Source organism: Talpa occidentalis, unplaced genomic scaffold, assembly GCF_014898055.3.
Source record: "Talpa occidentalis isolate TD23 unplaced genomic scaffold, MPIMG_talOcc4v2.1 talOcc4.13, whole genome shotgun sequence".
Lineage (NCBI taxonomy): Eukaryota > Metazoa > Chordata > Mammalia > Eulipotyphla > Talpidae > Talpa > Talpa occidentalis.
Window position 1 is genome coordinate 59,616,048 of NW_023601322.1, and position 21,041 is coordinate 59,637,088.

A 21,041-nucleotide genomic window follows, 5' to 3' on the forward strand; every position below is an offset into this window, starting at 1 on the left:
TTGTTTTTAATTTTATTGGAAGTGTATAATGCTATAGGTTATCTTTTGTGAGCTTTATTTTAAAATTGCACTTCCAGGAATTATCCATATTGTTATCTGTCACTGTATTCACTGATTGTATTCTATGATATTCCATTGTGGGACTATTTTCTGTGCCCAATACTCTGTGTCTATTACCTCATTTAATCTCCACAGCAAGCCTAAGTAGGAGCTCATTTTGTTCCCATTTTACAGTCAAGAATCAGGCCCAGAGAGGATGTGAGTCTTGCTGTTAATTTCAAATCTTTCTGGCCGCCCATGGTACACCGTGTTTTGGATGGAGAAGAGAAAACCAGGAACAAGAGTCAGACACCCGAGGCTCAGTCCCAGCTCCGCATGTACTGACTGTGTGACCTTGGGCAAGTGGTTTCATGTCTCTGAGCCTCATTTTCCTCAACATTAAAGTGGGGAGCTAAGGACCTACCTTCTTCTTATCTCCAGTCCAAAGTCTGTGAAAAGTGAGAGCACTCTAAACTGATGTTTTGTAAATTGGTAAATTTGATGAACAGAATACATGCCACCAGCTCTCCTTCCCCACAATCAAATATCAGAAACTGCCTCGGATTCAGGGATGAGAGTGAACAGCATCCTTATTCAGAAGGGGAAAGGATTAGGTCGACAGCCAGCCTCTAGAAACCTCCATGTACTGAAGGGACCAGAAAATGATCAGTACAAACCTCAGGCTGCACATAAACATGTATTTATTTTATTTCTAGTCAATGGAAGTTCTAAAAATCACTTGAAACTATTTTTTACCTATTTTCAGTATCTTAGATCCCACACCAGTGTTTCCTTTTCAAAGCTTTTCCCTCTGCAATTGCTACCCACTACTAGCTGTCTGACCATGGGCAAGTTACTTAACTTCTTTGTGTCTGTAGAATGGAGCAAATAATACATATTCCTTAGAGTTGTCTTGAGGATCCAGTTGATATTACATGGAGTTCTCAGAGCAGTTCCTGATGCCAAGTTGACTTACTGCTATTGGAAATCTCTCCCACTCCCCAGACAGTGCCCACTCATCCTGTATAGTTGGTTTAGATGCCACTTCCTCCAGGAAGCCAGTCCCGCCTTCCTGGAAAGGTGAAGTCACCCTGTTATATCCTCCAGAGTAGAGGACTTGTTCAATGTGCTTTTCACTAAACTGTGATGCCATGAGGCCACATGATTCCTGATTTATAACCTGCTCAGGGCCTGCCACAGTAAGGTGTACTGGGGAGGAATTAACTAACTACCTGGAAACCTGAGGAAGGCCCACAGACTAGGGAGGAGCTGTCATCCTGCCTGTGACAACTGTTTCCAGAAGGACTCGTGGGGGTTGAGGAGAGGGAGGGTGAAGAGGCCTGTATTCCTGGGATGCTGGGGGCTCTAGAGGGCACAGCTGGACCAGTGGTGACAGCTCCAAGACTACAATATTCAATTCACTGTGTGGAAGAACTTTCCAGAAATCCAGAAGATGTCTGAAAGATGTAAGGAGAGAGTAAGAAGAGAGGCAGGTGTCTCTTCCAAGGCAGGTTGGACTTGGTGGGATGGCTCCTTGGCAGGAAGGTGGGGGTGACAGTACAGTGGGGAGTCATCAGTGGGCACCTGGAGCGAGGACCACTCAGCATAAAGCCTGGGATTTGCCCTCCATGGCCTGGAGGCCCCAGGCAGGTGCTGTGACCTGTTTTCTCATCTGTGAAACAGATCATGAGAGCACTCACCCAGGAGACTGTGAGCAGAAAGGAAGATAATATACACAGAGCATGAAGAATAATGCCTGGCACATACGAATCCTCTGTAGAGGTTGGCTAAGACCTCTCGGTTGTTGCTATTGTTAGCGGTCACAGGGGAGTCAAACATTCCCCAGGAATTAGACTATTTCCAGGTGGGAGGCTCAAAGTTAGGCTCAGAATGGTGACCTTGACTGATGCCCAGGTAGGAAGTCTCTACTCTCCCTCTCTTTCCCTCCCCCTCTCCTACAAAATCCTCCCAATGCTCACCCTGCACTTAGTTCTGGGTCAGGCACCCAGGAATCCAGCCCACAGGAAGCTCAGTCTGGAGAGCAGGTTGTGGGAAACCCCTGGCTGCTTCCTGTCTCCAGGGCTGGTCATGGGGATCAAGAAAATGATGGTTGGGGCCTTGCTGGTAGTGCAAAAGATTAAGGTGCAGCACTATGAAACTATCCGCAGCCACTGCAGCACGAGTTTGATCCCCAGCCAGGGAGCTACCCACATGGTGTAGCAGACCTCTCCTGTCTTGCCCGCTGCTCCCCTCAGCAGTGTATTTCAGTAGAACTGCCTGTTCTGCTCCCCACTCTGTCTCTGGTGAATCCTCTCACCCCCCACATCTCTGGCCTGCACTCCAGCTCTTGTATGCATAAATAAATAAATCTTAAAAAAAAAATAAAATGATGGTCAAGGGTTGAAGGAATACAAGCCTGGAGTCTTGCAGACTCCCAGACCAATGTGTCCTCTGCTCATCCACGAATTCAACAATTTTATACAATGAAATGTGCTTGCAAATGGACGGAGTTTGCAGTGTTATGTCTCCCTGTTCTTAAACATGAAGACGAGTGCATCTTACAGTCCTGGCACCCACCTGCAGCTCCCAGCTGGTCACTTGCTCCCAAGCTCTCCCTTCAAATCCCATCTGACCCTGCTGGCTTTCCTAAGGTCCCCAGATGGCATCGCTTAGCATAATCCCCTCCTGCTCACCACTTGGTAAAGCTCCCCAGGGCCCAGATACCAGCTTCCTTTGTGACATGGATGGTGAAACATGCTCCATTCATTGCCCAAGTTTCTTCCCAGTTCCTCTGGAATTCCATCCCTTCCCGGGGCAGGTAGGTGAGAATCTGGAGTCCTCTCAAATTCACTAAGAAAGGCCATCACTTACAAGCCAGTATTTTAAGCATTGACTTTTTAAAAACCGAGTGCTTCCCAGTGCTGAGTGGTCTTGCACAAATCCAGTGACCCCTTGGAAGTGGCAGGAGCTCATCGTCTCTGCTTCTAGTCGAAAACTCAGGGGATTCGGTGGAAGGGGCAGAACTGGAATTCAAACCAGACTATCTGACACCGTCGGCAGCGCTTGTGCCTTCATATCATGCTGCCTCTATTATTAGCTACAAATCACAAGCTACAACGGCCTTTGGGCTGCACACTCACCCGGTTAGGAAGCACAGGACAAGATCCTTCTCTTGAGCGGGGTGTGGAGGTGCCACTTAACGCTTCCTGATCCCAAAGCTGTTGCAGGCCCCCTGCTTCTCCCTGAGTGTACTCTACTCTGTGCCTTCCTTCCGTACCCATTTTCTCCACCCCTAATGCTGTCCCCCCAGTGTTTCTGAGCTGCTGGCTCTAGCAGTGTCCCCAGAGCCCTCTGGTCCTTGGTGACACTGACCAGATATTACCTAATGTCACTGGCATTGGTGACCAAGTTTCACTGTCTCAGCCTCACTAGAAGATTTGGGGTGCAGGGACCCTGAGCTTCCCCTCTGTTGTTCTCCAGAGCTGCACCCTGTTGCTGGCGGGAGGTGAGGAAACACAGTCTCTCCAGCTTCCCAGCATACTCCTGGTTCACTTTTCTTCTTGGTTCAAGTGCAGCTAAAAAAATCCCTATTGGTTTCATATCAGCTGGATCTGTGCTCAGCAAACCCTCCAACAAGAATGGGCAGGAAGAATAAATATTGATTCTAGAAATGAATAAATCTGATTCATCTTCAAAAGAAAGCTTTGGTATAAATTATCATAATTTCCCCATTCTAAGATGCTCTATTTAAAGATGTTTTATCTACTAAATAACAGCTTTTTGAAAAAATGGAGAAAAGGAAAGACATTAGTATATCAGCTATTAGGTAAGTTTTGATATTTAAAAAATGTCTCAGCATCAATGAAAAAAAATTTTTAAAAATATGCTCCAATTCAGTTTTTGTTTTCTTCTTTGGAAGCTCAGAAAAGAGACTTCCCATCATAAAGTATGGGTAGGTGTCAATAATGTGTCCTGGCCAAGTCTTGGCTGGAAACCCCTGTGAGCGGCTGGGGTAGCCAGGGCACATCAGGGACATCCACACATTGACAGATCCCTGAGACCCCCAAAGCCAATGGACAGGCTTTCTGTCCAGCGGAGCTAAGCCCTGAACCCTGCCCACTCTCTGGCCCGAATTAGTGCTTTCATGGAAGCCAACTGGAAGCCCGTCGTATGGCCTCGGGCACACGAGGCCTGATCCTGAACCTGATCCTCAGTTTCCCCAGTTGTAAAATGAGGGGCTTAGGGTTTAGATAGGTGGTTTTCAAATGCTCTTCTGATGGAGCCGGTGGGGTCTGCATGGTTTCCGTAGGGGCTGCCTTGGAGCAGGAGGGCTGGAGTGTGCTGTACTCGGTGTTCTCAACCCCACTTCACCCATAACAGCGATTGCTTAAGATTTGTTTGTAAAAGGATTCTGGGACTGAAAGTGGTTTGAAAAAACACTGATAAATGGCATTCTGGGGTCCTTTCAACACCGCTCTTGAATAAATATTCTCGGTTATTCCCTACGGGCAGCGCTTCATTCCTCCGTCTGGACACACCCTGAGAATCCTCTCTCCCAAACTCTACCATCTCTTGCAGGGGCTGGCAAACTTCTGGAAAGGAGCAGCGAGTACACACATCAGGCTTTGCATGTCAGTCGGCCTCTGTCGCAACTATCCTGTAACGAGGACGCAGCCACAGACAATGGGTACAAAGGAGGTGGCTGTGGGCCAATAAGACGTTATTTACACCATCTCATTTATAAAAACAGGTGGTGAGCCAGATTTGGCCCAGGGCCGAGGGGTGCTGATCCTTGCACTGTCTTACTTCACCTGGCAGGTGGAGAAACTGCCCTGCCCAAGGAGGGGGTTTAAGGAACAGGGCGTGGCTGGCTCCTGGCTCCAGGACAGCAAGCGTGCTCCCATCCCCCCACAGCTGCTTGCTCAGTCATAACTCTTAGCTCAGTTTGAACTACAGGTATCTGGGGCTCCACATTCTAGGGAGCGGTGCCCAGAAAAGACACATGCCCCTTTCTCTCTGTCAGGAGATCAGTTTTCCTCTAGGTTCTTAGAGGGCTATAAAAAGCCCTGGAGCTTGCCCCGCCATGGGACCTGCTGTCGGTAAATCCTCTAGAGCTGGAATGACTGCAATGTGGTGCCACATTCTGCCCCAGATGAGCCTGACAGCTGGACCAGGAGACTCACGCCTGCCTGGCCAGCTCTGCACCTCCACCCCCACGGGGCATGGCTGGGATTCCCCGCATGGAATTTTAGATGGAGGACAAACCTTCTGAACCCTCCCAGGCAGCCTCTTTGTTAAACCCAGGGGATGAATTCTGAAGATCAGAACTGGTAAGGGCCACCGCAGGGGAGTGTGAAGGGTAAGAAATAAAATCTGCCAGCTGCCTGGTCATACCATTCCCCTGGAACTGCTCGAATTCCCATTCCCTCCCCGACTTCTCAGCACCCTCCTTGCATCCCTGTAGCTATCTAGCCAGTTCTTCAGACAAATGACTTGGGGACGATCCTCCAACATTCAGTAAAGAACTGAGGTTTGGAGGTGGGCAGAGCTGTGTTAAATATCTTAATCGAACTTTCTAAGCCTCAGTTTCTTTATCTGTAAAATGGGGATAATTAAAGAAGCATATATAGAGATATATCTACACCCACACAAAAAACAAGCTCTCAATTATGCGCTGAAAAAAAAATAAATAAAAGTAAAATGCAAGAGAGGCAAGTCATGATAAACCTTTGCCACTTAATTTCCTTGGTGAGTGAGATGGTGGTGCTCAAGGAAAAGAAACATTTATCAAACACTTCGAATAGTCTGTGCATCACATGCTGACCTGAATCATGAAGAGTCCTTTACAGGGACTGTACATATTAGCCTGCACAGAGCACGACTTGCCACAAACTACAAAACTTTTAATCCAAAATCACACTTACATATTTGTCATTCATATACATGTCCAATCTGCAATTTTAGAATATAAAAGCTACGCACTATAAGACACTCTGAACTTATAGCTCTAGGCAACATTTTTGGATGGCATTTCTCCGCCAGTAAAATGAATGGCATATTTTGCACACGTGAGGGTTAAACTCCATCGGCTTCATGACCATTGAGAGTCAAGCTGCCTGTTGCATGGAGGCTCGGCTGGTTACTAGGATTAAACATCTGTTATGTGTAAGACACTGGAGTTGAGATGAAAGGCCAGTCTCAGACCACAAGACTTGTAAATACCTAGAGGAGGCATTTAAATTAGTGCAAGAAAATCGTCTAAAAGCCAAGATGGAGATTGGTGGTGGGAACCCAAAGTCCAAAGGGAGGTGTAGGGGGGACATGGCAGTTGAAGAGACAGTTGATGCTGAACAGGATCTTTCAGGGAGAAGTAAGAGCAGAGTCACCTTACTGAGCCTCAGTGTACGCATCTGTTCAATGGGGAGAATGTCTCAGTTGAGCACTTCATGGGGCGCTTGCCAGAGCTGAGGGAAGCCACAGAATAGAAAGTCAGGCCGGGATGGTCACCAGAGAAATGATTTCAGTAGTCAGGTCTCTGACTGATGATGCCTCTTCATACACAGGTTCCATTCTGGCCACAGGGAACCCCCAGTGAGCTAGCACGGAGTGACAATGTGTCTATCACCAGAGGGTGCCTGCATGAAGCACCTGATGATACTCAACACCTGACACTAAGCTGAAATGGTCACAAGAGGTGCAGATGAACATGCTTCTGAAAGCTGAAGATTAGGGGTTAAGTCTCAGCACTATCACTGCCACTGCCTAAGTTCGATCCCTGGCCAGGGAGCTGACCCACATGGCACAGCAGACCTCTCCTGTCTTGCCTGCTGCTCCCCTCAGCAGTGTATCTCAGTAAATCTGCCTGTTGTGTTCCTCACTCTGTCCCTGGTGAATTCCATCACCCCCCACACATCTAGCTTATACCCTAGCTCTCCTATGCAAAAATAAACAAATAAAATCTTTTTTAAAAAAGCTAAAGACCTTCTAAATCTCTATTTCTCCTATCACAGAAGCGAGTGGCTGAGTCAGGCTAGGATGTGGGATCTCTGCTTCCATGTCCAAGTCCATTTCCACTCGGGCACGGTGCTGGACATTTGTTGGAGGTTCGTCTTCTCAGGCTAGAGCTCACATACCCTGGGCGTCCACGGTGCAGAGCGGGCAGGGTGGGAGAACCCGGGATAAACAGTGCTTCTGCTGAGAGCCAGTGCACTAAAGTTGTCTCAGGGGAGGAAGGAGGGTGTTCAGATCTATTACTGACTATAATAGAAAACCTGCTGGGTTCTTTAAAGATACAATGAGACATCTTTGGCTTTCGGAAGGCTGCTCTGAAAAGCATGAAAGGCAGTGCTGGGGAAGCAACAGGCAATCCCAGGAGGTGTTTGGGCAGAGTCAAGGGCGTGATGCCAGCAGAGCATTAGAACAGCGGCTGCGTTGGATGCCTTGGAACTGTGCAGAGCACACGTTCCCACACCTCACCCAGACCCAGTTCTTCAGGACTCAGTCTGAAGGAGGCGGGTCTGAGTCCAGTGAGTTCTGAGCAGCCCACTGCTCAGACAAACACAGGGCAGGCCTCGGAGAAGGGGCCTGTGGAGGCGAGGACATCAACAACGCCCCTCTAGGCAGTGGCAGGACACAGGGGAAGTCATCCCACACACACAGATTTCAATAACCATCAACAGAATTTGGGGTCTCATGGTCTAAAGGACAAAGTCAAGGAAAGGATAATGATGAAGACACATTCCTGTTGCTAAATTAAGGATCATTGGTATGGAGAATGCTGGAGCTGGAGTGACCGTGTCTGACCTGTATTCAGTGACTTTTGTGGTTTTTTTCATTTCATTCATCATCTCAACAGGCATTTTTCAAACACCTACTAGGTGCCAGGCGAAGGGCAGTGAACTAGGTCAGAAGGGCCCTGCCCTCCCAGGGCTCGTGCTAACAGCTGGGGCAACCCCATAGTTATCTCTAAGTGTGACAATGGCTACGTCACGGTGAGGCCAGGGTGCCAGGGGCACCACAGAGGGTTGGGTAAACAGTCTTGAGGAAGCCATGTCTGAGAAGGTTGCTAAGGATGAGCAGAAGTTAACCAGGTGAAGGGTCAAGGACCAGTGTAAGGATTACCCAGAGCAAGAGGCAGATGGGAACCCAAAGTAAGTGGGGCAAGGCCTTGAGGCTGGCAAGAATTGTAGTTTATATCTTTTTTTTTTTTTAAGATTTATTTTATTTATTCATACAAGAACCGGGGAACAGGCCAGATGTGCAGGAGGGTGAGAGGATTCACCAGAGACAGAGCAGGGAACAGAACAGGCAGACTGACGAAATACACTGCTGAGGGGAGCAGCGGGTGAGACAGGAGAGGTCTGCTGCACCATATGGGACCCTCGCTGGCCAGCCGGGATTGAACCCACGCTGCAGAGGCTGTGGACAGCTTCACAGTGCGGCACTCAACTCTGTGCCACCAGGGGAGGACCTGTAGTTTATATCTTAAGACCAATAAGAAGCCACTGAAAGGCTTAAGCATGATCAGGTATATATTAAAAATATATTTCTGGGCCTCCCCTGGTGGCGCAGCGGTTGAGCGCTGGGCTGCGAAGCTGCCCACAGCCTCTGCAGCACCGGTTTGATCCCCGGCCTCCGGCGAGGGTCCCACATGGCGCGCAAATCTCTCCTGCCGTGCCTGCTGCTCCCCTCAGCAATGTACTTCATCAGTCTGCCTGTTCTGTTCCCCGCTCTGGCTCTGGTGAATTCTCTCACCCTCCTGTGCTTCTGACTATACCCAGTGCTTGTATAAATAAATAAACAAACAAACAAACAAACAAATAAATAAGTCTTTACAAAATAAAAAATAATAAAGGATACCTCATTTAAAAAAATAAAATAAAAATATATTTTTATAAATGTATCTGTACAGACTTATACAAAAATGTAGATTTATATCTAAAATTTTTAATTCATTAGGTCCTCTTCTTCCCAAATTCCTTCCTCAAGCATAGCTCACTCATAAATCCCTTGATATAATGATATAATGTATATTTAAGTAATAGACATGAAGTGTATGTTTCTAAAAGGCTTGTTCTTTATAGCTTGCAAAAGGGTCATACTAATGGAAAACTTTTTTTTTTTAAGATTTATTTTATTTATTTATGCATATAAGAACTGGGTTGTAGGCCAAAGGTGTGTGTGTGGGCGGGGGCGGGGGGTGGTTTGAGAGGATTCATTAGACACAGAGTGGAAAGCACAACAGGCAGATCTACTGAAATACACTGCTGAAGGGAGCAGCGGGTGAGACAGGAGAGGTCTGCTGCGCCATGTGAGTAGCTTCCTGGCTAGGGATTGAACTCAGGCCTTAGTGGTGACAGTGCTGAGACTTAACCTCTAGGCCACCAGGGAGCCCCACCGATGGAAGCCATTTGAATATCGCATGACAGTTCTTAACACGTACACGTAGTATAGCTGTATATTTATGAGACTGAGGCCCCAGAGCTGTGTTCCGAGGCTGCCCTGATTGGTGCCCACTAAATCTCTACTTTGCCATGTCCCTGGGCAGCTCCTGCTTATCCTGAGCCAGCCTTTCCTGGGGAGCTGTGTTGGGGCCCCTTCTACAGGACAAGGCTGATCCCAGGTGCGCTTTTCAAATATAGTCTTGTTCACAGAAGAGCCATTTCCTTCAGTGGCTCCTCACGTGGTTATGTTGTTAACAGAAAGAGGGAAATAGGAAGGCTCATCTGATTTGGTGGTGAATAAGATGAGTTCAAAGTTGGGTCACTGGAGGCTGGGATGACCTTGGAATGGGAATGTACCGTAGATGGGAGCCCAACTCATGGCTGAAGGTGGACACTGGAGCGCCATCCTCACAGAGGGTTCTCTACAGGAGCAAGGGCAGAGAGAGTGGGTGGGCAGATGAGGGGAGAGAGGGGAGGGGACCGACAAAGGAGAAAAAGACAATTGAGCAGAGGGGGATGAGGGGCAGAATTAGTCAGCACACCGTGGGCCAGGCAGGGTGCTGGGCTAATGCCACCACACGTCGTCTTCCAATTCTGGGCATCTTTCCTCCTGCTTTACAGATGGAGGGACGAGACTTAACTGGGTAACTGGCTTTGGGACAGGAGAAGCCCAGAGGCTGTGAGCACCTGTAACAGAGGGATTGGGGGGTCAGAGAAGGGGCAGAAAAGGCTTCTTGGAAGGATGAAGCGTGATTATCTACCACAGAAGTTTTTGATTCCAAAACATTCTGTACTTCTGCCATCTCTGCAAATAGGAGAACACATTTGGAAAGGAGTAGAGGTTCAAAAAGCTACAGAGAAGCCCAGGAGACAGGACATGGAAGAAGCAAGAGATTAGACAAAACAGAAGCACCCGGAACCCTTCGGAGGGGACTCTTTGCGGAAGGTGTGAGTGGCAGCGAGAATGCAGGGAGTGGAGGAAACGTGTGTGCAGGGACGGGAGGCCACGTGTGCTGACTATCTGTTTGTCTGGCCAGGAAAGAAAGGAGGTGAGTGCTGAGGGGCTGTGGTGTGTGTGTGTGTGTGTGTGTGTGTGTGAGAGAGAGAGAGAGAGAGAGAGAGAGAGAGAGAGAATGTATGTGTATGGAGATGTCAGTGTGCAGGTATGTATTTGTGTGTGTGTGTGTGTGTGTGTGCATGCATGTGGGTGGTGGCGTGCATGAGTGTGTATAGATGTGGGCAGGTAAGTTAGTGCATACAGGTCTGTGGGTGTATGTATAAAGGCGTGTAAGTGAGCGTGAGTATGAGTGTGCACCTGTGTGAACGAGTATATGTGTCCATGCATGTGAGTATGTGCTCATACATATGACTGGGTGAGCATGTGTATGCTCCATTTTGTTCAGCTGCAAGTTTTTTCATAAGAGTAAGAAGGGTATGAGAAGCGGATGGTATCCAAAACCAAGATTGTTTCTCCAAACCAGAGATCAGAATGGAGTAATGATAGGCTCCTGGCAGAGGGTGAGGAAGGAGGGACTTAATTGGCAGAGCGCTCACCCATATGAAAAGGGGGAGGAGGGTTGAAACTGATATTTGAAGAAAATGGAGAAGCCAAAAGCCATGGAGGCTGAGCAAGACAGGAAATGATGTAGTGCCTGGTGACCAATTGAAGACTTCAAGGGGGGAGAGAATAAGGTCAAATTCCACGCCCCATAGGCCTATTACACCCACTGCTGATTGGGACTGACATCCAAGGCATTATATCTGACTATCTGATAAACGTAAGTCTATCATCCATTGAATGCTTCCTAAGTGCTAGCCTACTCATATACCCCATGACACTCTAGATGGAGTTCAGATAAATTAAGTTGGTATTTATTTATTGTGTGGAAGAACTGGAGTGCAGGCCAGAGGTGCGAGGGTGGTGGTGAGAGGATTTACCAGAGACAGAGTGGGGAGCAGAACAGGCAGATCTACTGAAATACACTGCTGAGGGGAGCAGCGGGTGAAACAGGAGAGGTCTGCTGCACCATGTGGGTCAGCTCAGTGTCAGGGATCAAACTCAGGCCATTGCGGTAATAGTGTTGAGCCTTAGGCCACCAGGGAGGCCTGGAAATTAAGAATTAAGCTGTTTATCCAATTCATAAAAGATCACTCAACTAGAAAGTCACAGTCAAAACTGAAATCCAAGTTTGCCTGTTCTCTAAGTCACTCAGCTCTACTGCATCTTTAGGATGACAAAGATGACCTCATGGGATACGTTTGGGTGGAAAGATGAATATAAATGAGTGTTCCTTTCAGAAGGGTAATAATTGGTAGAAGTAATGTGGAATGAATTTGGATGTCAGGAAGAAGTATGTCTGCATGAGAATTCACAGTCTTGGGGACGGAAGACGGGGACAGATTGACGCAGGGACAGCTATGGGCTGCTGGGTAGTGGAAGCTGCAGATAGAGAAGAGGTGGTTCTAATATGGACCTCAAAGAGGAAAGACACAGAAAAGGGTTCTTCTGCCATCTCTTGAGCCCTAAAAAATTCACATAATGAAAGGAATTGATCTCTTGAGTTTTCCACTAGCCAAAAAAATCGTCTCCCCCCCAGAATAGAGAATACGGCAAAAGAAATTCTCAACTTGGGTTGAATTCAACCAGTTCTTGAAAAAGAAGCAATTGTGAAGGGGAAAGGAAAGGGACCCTGGAGACATTAGTCACCTCGCATGAGCCTGGTATGGCAGACATCACCTTGGGCATGCAGAAAGCATATTTAAAAAACCAGAGAAAAGTTAGACCAAAGACTTTACAGAGAAGATGGCTTAAGAAAGCAAAGTTCGGGCCTCCCCTGGTGGCACAGGAGGTTGAGCGCCGTGCTGTGAAGCTCTCCGCAGCCTCTGCAGCACCGCTTTGATCCCGGCCGGCCGGCGAGGGTCCCACATGGCCCGCAGACCTCTCCTGTCTCACCCGCTGCTCCTCTCAGCAGTGTACTTCGTCAGTCTGCCTGTTCTGTTCCCCGCTCTGTATCTGGTGAATCCTCTCACCCTCCCGCGCATCTGGCCTGTCCCCCGGTTCTTGTGTAAATGCATAAATAAATCTTAAAAAAAAAAAAAAAAAAGAAAGCAAATTCACAAAAGTAAAATTGTGAAGACACAACCATTCCATGTTATGAATTCCATGAATCAATGCCGGAGGCACAGATAAATGAGAGAAAATGGGTATATGGACAAAATGTACCAGCATTTTATCCATCACTCAGAAGTGTTCCAGTTATCGAAGGTCCATGATAGATTTTCCAGGGACAAGCGCCAGGAAGGAAAGTAATGGGTGGTCCCTATCTTTGAGATATATGCAAAGCTGTCTAGCCAGTATTTAAAAGAATAAGGACTCAGAAATTGTCACCAAAAGCAGACCAGCTTGTGGAAGAACCAGTGATGTTCTATAAAGCAAAGTTATTATGCTGAATCTGATAAAAGAGAGTATAATTATTATAAAAGCCTGGATTTAGTGAGCAGGTTCCATGTGCTAGTATTTTTCATGATTTAATTTTTACAACCCCAAGAAATAGGTATTTTCAGCATCCAATTTTTATCCTCATATAAGAATAGAGAGTTAATGAACTTGACCTGTAGAAAGTGGTGTCTCTAGTCACCAGCCTGCAGTGAAGGTGTAACACTTTCGCCAAGGCTGATTCTCTTTGTATGATATTCATGGATCTAGAAATCCCACTGGAAGGAATCTCCTTATAGTGTAAGTGGTTTCTATGTCAGTTACTGCAGCATATGAGTCCTGTTTTATTCATAGGAAGACACAGCTTCTTTTAGAAGAGAAATCCTACTTCCCAGCTTTGTTTCCATGCTCCAGACTTTGATGCTGAATTTTTTAAAAAAGATTTATTTATTTATTTATTTATTTATTTATTTATTTATTTATTTGTGCATAGAAGAACTGAGGTGTAGGTTAGAGGTGCAGGGGGTGAGAGGATTCACCAGAGACAGAGTGGGGAGCAGAACAGGCAGATCTACTGAAATACACTGCTGAGGGGAGCAGCGGGTGAGAAGGGAGAGGTCTGCAGCACCATGTGGGTCAGCAACCTGGCTGGGGATTGAACTCAGGCTGTGGCGATGATAGCTCTGAGACTTAACCCCTAGGCCACCAGGGAGGCCCTGATGCTGAGTTTTTATGCTACAATTGCCACTGAAGATCTGACCATTCCATGGAAACATCCAGGCCTGCTGCAGGAAAATTCAGTATCTAAGCACTATTTTAGGCCTTGGGCAGGTCACCTGGTCCACAGAGATGGTCAGATGTAGCTTAAGATCAAGACTTTTGTTCAAATTCAGCTCTCTGGAGGTGACTGTCTAAATTACTATCAGCAACCTAACTGTGCTGTATGGTCTCCAATCCATATTTTGAAGCCCTAACCCCCACTGTGACTGCATTTGGAGTCTGGAGCTTTTCGGGACATCATTAGGGTTAAGTGGAGTCATAAGGGTAGGGCCCTAACCTGATAGCACTGATGTCCTGCTAAGAAAAGGAAGACACACACAGAGAGAAGAGGTTTCCTGAGGTCACAGCTAGAAGGTGGCCAACTGCTAGCCCTCACCGGAAACCAGATAGAGGCCTCACTAGGAACAACCTAGATGGCACCTTAATCTTGGATCTCTGTCTCCTGAACTATGAGAAAATAAGTTTGTTGTAGCTGCTGGGTGTGTGGGAACCCCAGCCAACCAATAAGCCTGCCGAGCCTGCTTTCAAATAAGGGGGAGGGGGCAACAACAGAGCCTGCTCCTGGCCCCTGCTCTTGCCCACTGATTGTCCCTAGAAAAGTCCTGGAAAAGCAGATCAGGGTGCTGGGCGCATGGCCGGAGCCCCATGACTCCAGTTGCTATTGTTACTAAAACCGAAGACGAGCTTCCTCTCCAGTGTCCTAGGCACAACAATCCCACTTCCTGCAGGGTAGGTTTGGGGTGGAAATGAGACCTGCACTTCTTAAACCTCGCCTGACAACAGAAGACCCTGCATACCCAGCTGGGGACAGGGTCACAACAAGAAAGGTTTTCTGAAATGATCGCTGAAGTCTCTAAAAAGCATACAAGTGTTGCATTCTAATTCATACATAGTGAATGCCTGTTTTGATTCACAAGATGTCTGCAAACATTCATCAAAGGAAACAACTGACCATCTAGATGGATAACTTTGTCTCGTGGGCCGCTCACAGACTACTCGCATTTTGGAAAAGCTTTTCAAGTCACTACAATTAATCAGCTTGAGCTGCACCGTGAGGTGTCATGTGTAATAACGAGTAGAACGTCTTTAGTGAACTCCTACTGTGTGCAGGTATTGTGTCAGCAGGCGCCACACACATACATGCCCATTCCTCTGGAAGCTTCCATGCAGGAATGTATATCCATAAAGTACAGCACATTGTGACAAGAGCTGTGACGGAGAAGGCATACCAGCTAGAAAGCCTGCCCTGGGGCAGATGCAGAGAATTCTGAGACTAACACTCCCAGGAAGCCCGCCTGCAGGCAGCCTCTGAGGGGAGGAGTTGGCAGCTAAGCATTTAAAGCTGAGGGAAATAGTGTCACTCTTGGTGTGTCTGAAGAAGACACAGTCTGGGGATCAGTACAGTACTGGTATCTGACGACTTGCAGGGGTGATGAGGCTTCAGATACAGAATGTGGAAGGCTGGGACAGAGGACAAGGGGCACAGAGGTGCCTCTGTTCTCTTTCTGGATTTCCTCGGGGCCAGTGTGAACATTCCGGGGCCAGTGTATAAACTTCCAGTACTCAATTAACAGGTGGGGACTGCTTCACAAATCAGTCTCAGCCCCCATGGAAACATGGTCCCCCTCCACTTTCTGCCAGCCCTTCCTGACACCCAGAAAGGAGAGGGTGCAGCAAGCATCTGTGCTGGGGGTGGGTGGGCCGGGAGGTTGGCCCTGCAACTTGACTGGAAGTCCCCCACAGCCGGCTCCACTTGTACTGGGGGTGCAGGGCAGGTGACCTAGACTCCTCACACACTAACTCATGCTCCAGAGCCCACCTAGTTTCCACACCCTTGGTCACGCCTTTTTACCCCCTTGGGGGCCTTGAGCAAACAAGCAGGTGGAGGAAGAGTCTGAGATTATTGTAGGCAGGAGGAGGAAATTTCCATTAATAACACGAATAATAACGTTTCCATGCTGGCACAGCACTCCCCCTGGCAGAGTGCATTGCCACCTGTGACCTCTGGACGCTGGAAGTGGGGTTAGGATTCCCAGCCTTTGGCCCTGCCCTCACGTAGGCCACCCACGACCATCCACGTGGCCTTGAGATATCTAAGCCATGACTCCAGCATGGCCCCCAAGAAGGCTCTTTGTCCAAGAAAATCTCAACCCCCAGGCATCCCCACCCCCCACTTGTGTAAAACTTAAAGCAAACATATCCCAGCAGGAAGGGGCCTCAGAGCAATTAGTCCGACTTTGTTACTAGTCCAGAGGGGAGAAAACAACTGGGCTAAGGTCACACAGCTCCTCACGGACAGAAGCAGACCACAGACCTGCACACGCCTGCGCCTCCTCCTCCCAATAGCCCCCAGACCCCAAACTTCTATTTCCTGGGGCTTCGCAGAGCCCGTGTCAGTGGGAATCTGGGAGCATAACCTGTCAACCCTATTTTACCCTCCTTGAGGGGAGCCAGGGGAGGAGCTCGCCTGGCCGGAGCCCAGTGTGGAGCTTTCATGAAGTTGAGTCCAAGCGCGTGAAAGCTGCAGTTTCCCACACAGGGGGCCTCTCCGCCCCAGACCAGCAAGACCAACAGACCCCGGGAGGCCCCGGAGGCACCTGCGTCCAGCACCCGGCCTTCCACGCGCCCCCGCGCGCCCCTCTGACTCCTTCCCGCTCCGGCTCCACGGCCCCCCGCCCTCTGCTCGCCCCCTCCGGGCCTCTCCCCGCCGGCCCGGCTCTGGCTCTCCCTTCTCCGCCCGCGCAGCCACCGTCTCCAGCGGGCGCCGCGGCTCTTACCCCGGCCTCGGTCCATGGCGCCAGCGATCCCGGGCGCGGGGCGCCGGGCTCCAGCGGGGAGGCGGCGGCGGGCGCTCTCCACTCCGTCCGCGCGTCCCTCCCCCGGCAGGATGCTCGCCCCGCCACCCCGCCCGCCCTGCGCGGCGCTCCCGGAATAGACCCGAGCGCGCCGCGCCCCTCGGCCGCCGGCCGGTGTCCCCGGCCCCGCACTCGCCCGCGCCACGCCCTGCCAGCCGCGCCCCTCCCGCTGGCCGGGACCCACCCCCGGCGACCCCGCGCCCGCGCGCCCATCCCGGCCCCCGAGGCGCTTCTGCCGGCTGGCGCTCGCGGGTGCCGGAGGGCTCACCCTCGGCTCCCGGGCCCCAGTGGCCGGGGCTTTCCTCGGGTGGAATCAAAACCTCTTTCCCTGCGTCTGCCCCCAGTTTCCTGGCTTTGGGTTTGTCTTCTGCATTTGTCAGGTATTTGCTTAGCACCTTCTGGAGTCAGGGCGCTATGCTCGTGCAGTGTCACTAACCGGGTGAAAGAAAAGTAAGATGATGATGATAATAAACACAGATTTTCAGAAAGCAAGCCACCTAGGAAAGGAGAAACAGGATTGCTAAAAGGTGCACAGAATTCCAGCTTTTTTTTTTTTTTTTTAGATTTATTTATTTATGCATACAAGAACTGGAGTACAGGCCAGAGGTGGTTGGGGGGCGGGGGTGAGAGGATTCACCAGAGACAGAGTGGGGAACAGAACAAGTAGGTCGACTGAAATACGCTGCTGAGGGGAGCAGCGGGCGAGACAGGAGAGGACTGCTGCTCCAGGTGGGTAACTCCCTGGCTGGGGATCGAACTCATGCTGCAGTGGCTGCGGATAGCTTCATAGGTTGCATCTCAACCCTTGCAGCACCAGGGAGGCCCTGGACATCCAGCTTTTGAGGTTCCCTTTGTACTAAAACGGGAAGAAATGCCAAAATGGAGAGATGAAGTCGTGGACAGGAGAACACTTTCAGCACGCGTAACAATGCGCACTGTGATGTAAGTGCGCGCTCCCGCATAACAGTAAGATGTTGAGGAAATATCGCTGCGGTTAGTGCCGGCCAGCAGTGGAACAGGGTTTAAACCTGTGTGAAGATTTCATTTTCCCCCATCCTAATAGTGTACCTCCTTGAATAAATTTAACCCATTTATAGACATTATGTTGTGTATGAATTTAAGACCCTTTCATTATTTTAAGATAAAGTCCAGATCCAAATTGTCCTCTTAAACACCCCTCTTCTCCTCCCCAAGATGGGCCAGGCCAGGGTGTTCGGTTTGGTCTAGGCCACTGCTTTGCTTAGAACACGGTGGCATCCGGAACACCATGTGCAAGGGCGAGAGTAAGGGACGGGCCCAGGGTCTACCCTCCTCGTTCCTGGACTGGGGCTATTTCTCCGTTGCTTTCAGGGTAAGCAGAAATGAACACTGTCTTTAGCAAAATTGCGTGGGTAGTTTATTTAGTGTGTGTGTGTGTGTGTGTGTGTGTGTGTGTACTCAGTGGAAACTCAGTGTCCTGGAGACAGAATGGGATTTGAGTCTGAAAACTGTTGGATGAACTTTTGCTCCTCTCCTTACCAACTGTGTCACTTTCAGCCTGTGGGGCTTGCTTGCACAGCCGTCTGTGGAAACCTCATACTGACCTCACAGGCTACTGGCAGGGCAAATGAAAGGATGATACAAACCCACTTTATAAACCACAAATAGCTATACAAATGTGAGACATTATTATTTCCAAGTTCCTCTTTGTTCCTGCCCACTTTTCCAATTTGCAAAGGTCACTTTAAATTCTAAAGCAGACAACCAACAATTTACAAGTGGATGAAGTTCCAAAAGTTCACTTTTTGAACTCTAAAACGCTTGAAAATCAGGCTACAAATTGTAGTTAAGTTCCCAGGATAACCCACTAATACTTTGAAAAACACTCTTTCATTTGAAATAACCTTTTTAAAGCAGAAAACGTAATTATTGCAAAAATAGAGGCTTTTGTAGAGATTTTAAAGAGAATTTTCAAGACTTTGGAGGTATCTCTAGAGAATTGGAACAGAAGAGTAAAAAGGACTAAGGAGAACTTATATATATATGGGTGGATTCATTTATGGTTGGATTAACTGAAGCGTGTCTGTGAACAATTCTAAACATCAGCAAAAACAAAGCGCCATGATCGCGCGGTGGTTCTGGTTTATATAATACCCATAATTTCCACTAGGTGGCACTGTTGACTAAGTTGCCTACAGCTTGGTTGCTGTCAGGCTGGCTGAATGAGATGGACACAGAGGCTCTTTGTGGGTTTTGTACAAGAACTATCAATTTTTTCCTGCACTTTTCCTTTTATGAGGTCTATAATTACCATTAAAATTACCCCCACCTTTCATCAATTTGCCTAGGAATATTTATTGCACTCTACAATTTTCTATAGGAGGAGCTAATGTTAAAGAGCAATGATCTCCAGCCTGACGACACCTGCAATTTGGAAGAGTTAAATATGTACAAACCAATGTAGTTACAAGTGATTATGTGAAAAGTACCAGAAGAGAGGTTAAGTGTACTTGGAGGTCATCAGGATGAAACCAGAATTTCTTAGTGATGGTGCAGATGGTGCTGAGAGCGTGCAGTGGGGAGATGATAGCATTATAGGCAGAGAAAGCAGAGAGAGCAAAGGCAGAGAGAGGAAACTGGCCCAGCGTCTGCAAACTGGTTTGGTTTGGCTGCATGGAGGGTCCCCTTGGCAAGCATGGAAGGGGGAGGGAAGGAGGTGTGGCTGCCTGGCTTTCTTCTCAGTTTTCCACTTCCATGAGAGAGTGCGACTCTCTGGAAGGGTCTTTATGGTCTGTCTAGAATCATTCCTTTCTTGCTTGCTTAATACCACACTTTCTAGGTTTGCCTGGTGCTTGTCTGAAGAATTCTGTGGAGAGTTCTAGCTCTGTTAAAAGATATCAAATTTGGTCCCAGTGAACAATTCCAGGAAGAAAGCTTTCAACTCCCTCGGCCTCCCTCCCAGGCTTGTGAAAACAACTGATACTCCCCAGTCTCGTTCTCAGCCTATCAGGTAGAACTGGGAAGCCCTGGGAAAGAAAAATCTGGAGACTAAAGGTTCTTTGTCCTAGTTAGAAAAACACACTATAGCTTCTAACCTGTCACTCTGCCTCTGGGTCTGCTCCCAGCGCGGCCATCCCACAATCCCTGTCAACCCCCCTGAAAAAGAACGTGGTAGCCCACCTTGCTCCCAGTACCGTGGGAGCTATATAAAGTCCAGCTTCATATTCTGGTATTTGGGGTGTCTTCTTCACTGAGCCCCAACCCAACATTCTCAAAGCAGACAAACTGCTATCTCAGGAGGCTCTAGGGAGAGGAAGGAAAACCACAGATTGGGGGTTCAGACCCAAGTTCTTGAGCTGACTCCCATGTGAGAATCTCAGCTCCTCTGCTGGGTTTCAATGGAGAACTTCATAGCGACTCTCTCCTCACCTGTCCCTGGGCCCCAGATTGCAAGCATTGTATGTGGGGGGTGCTGTGTCCTACTCATCACTGGACCCCCAAAACCTCTTCCAGTGCCAGGCACCTTGTGAGTGGCACTGAGTACCATGGAGAGATGGGTAACGAGTGCTGTGGATGGAGGAGGCTTCCTTCAGTGCCTGTCTCCTGGGGTGGGGTGGGGGTGTCCATTTATCCTCTGGTGGTTTGCTTATTGACTTGCAGAGGGAAGTGAGATTACAATGAAGTGTTCTGCAAGAAATCCCTCTGCTTCCCCCCTACACGGCTCGTGGCCGTGGACCTGCTGTCCACGGGGCTTCTCCTGGCTCAGGGTCCCCCAAGCTCCTTTGTGCAGGCTGAGCCCCAGAGCCCCTTCCTCCAGCATCTGCCCAGGGCTGTTTGCTGCATGAAAACCTCTCTTGTTCCACGCAGCACAATGTCGCCATTATAGCTCCAACTAGGGAAATGCCACCAGCCTGCTGGGCCACCCTGGGCCCCGGAAAGCAGATAGAGATCTGAGCGGTGGCTGCTGGGAAAGATTTTCATGGATGGATGGAAACCCCTCCTTCTGTGGCCCGTTAGCTCCTTCTTCCAGGGATCAGGGCTCTGACGTGCACGCAGGCTGCAGGGCTCAGCGTCAACAGAGTCCAGTGTGCTGCTCGTGTTTGGAGGAAAAGGAATGTTTGTTTTATGCCCAAATGTGGCATAAAGCCTGCCCCTCCCTTTCGGTTCTTCCTCAGGAAAAGAACACCCTTTAGTTGGTTAAGTGAGGAAAGTTGGAGCTGAGAGAAACCTGCCAGTCGGGCCCCTTCTCTTGTCATATGAGGAAACTGAGGCCAAGCGAAGGGAAGAAATCTTGTCTGATCTCACACAGACTTTAGAAGGAGAATCGGGAGTAGGGTTGGGGCCCCCAACTTGATATCAGCTGAACCACCCTCTTCCCACCCCCACAAAAGTCACTCTGTCCAGTTGGGGGGACATTTTGGGGGAAGAACAGGACTTTGAGACAAGGAAAGCTGAATTTGATAGTAGTCATGGGCATGATCTTCAAACTCTCTGAACCTCAGTTTCCTC

At 48.8% G+C, this 21,041-nt stretch overlaps 1 protein-coding gene across 2 annotated transcripts in view; it reads right to left on the reverse strand.

The window, feature by feature from the left end:
• The window catches only part of AFAP1L1 (actin filament associated protein 1 like 1), a 61,330-nt gene extending 44,787 nt beyond the window's left edge, over positions 1-16,543 (reverse strand). For both annotated transcript variants that reach the window (XM_037508980.2, XM_037508982.2), the window contains exon 1: positions 16,476-16,543. In XM_037508980.2, the coding sequence (XP_037364877.1) occupies positions 16,476-16,491 (16 nt within the window). In that variant the 5' untranslated portion in view covers positions 16,492-16,543. The remainder of the gene's footprint in view (positions 1-16,475) is intronic.
• Positions 16,544-21,041: the final 4,498 nt, after the last annotated feature.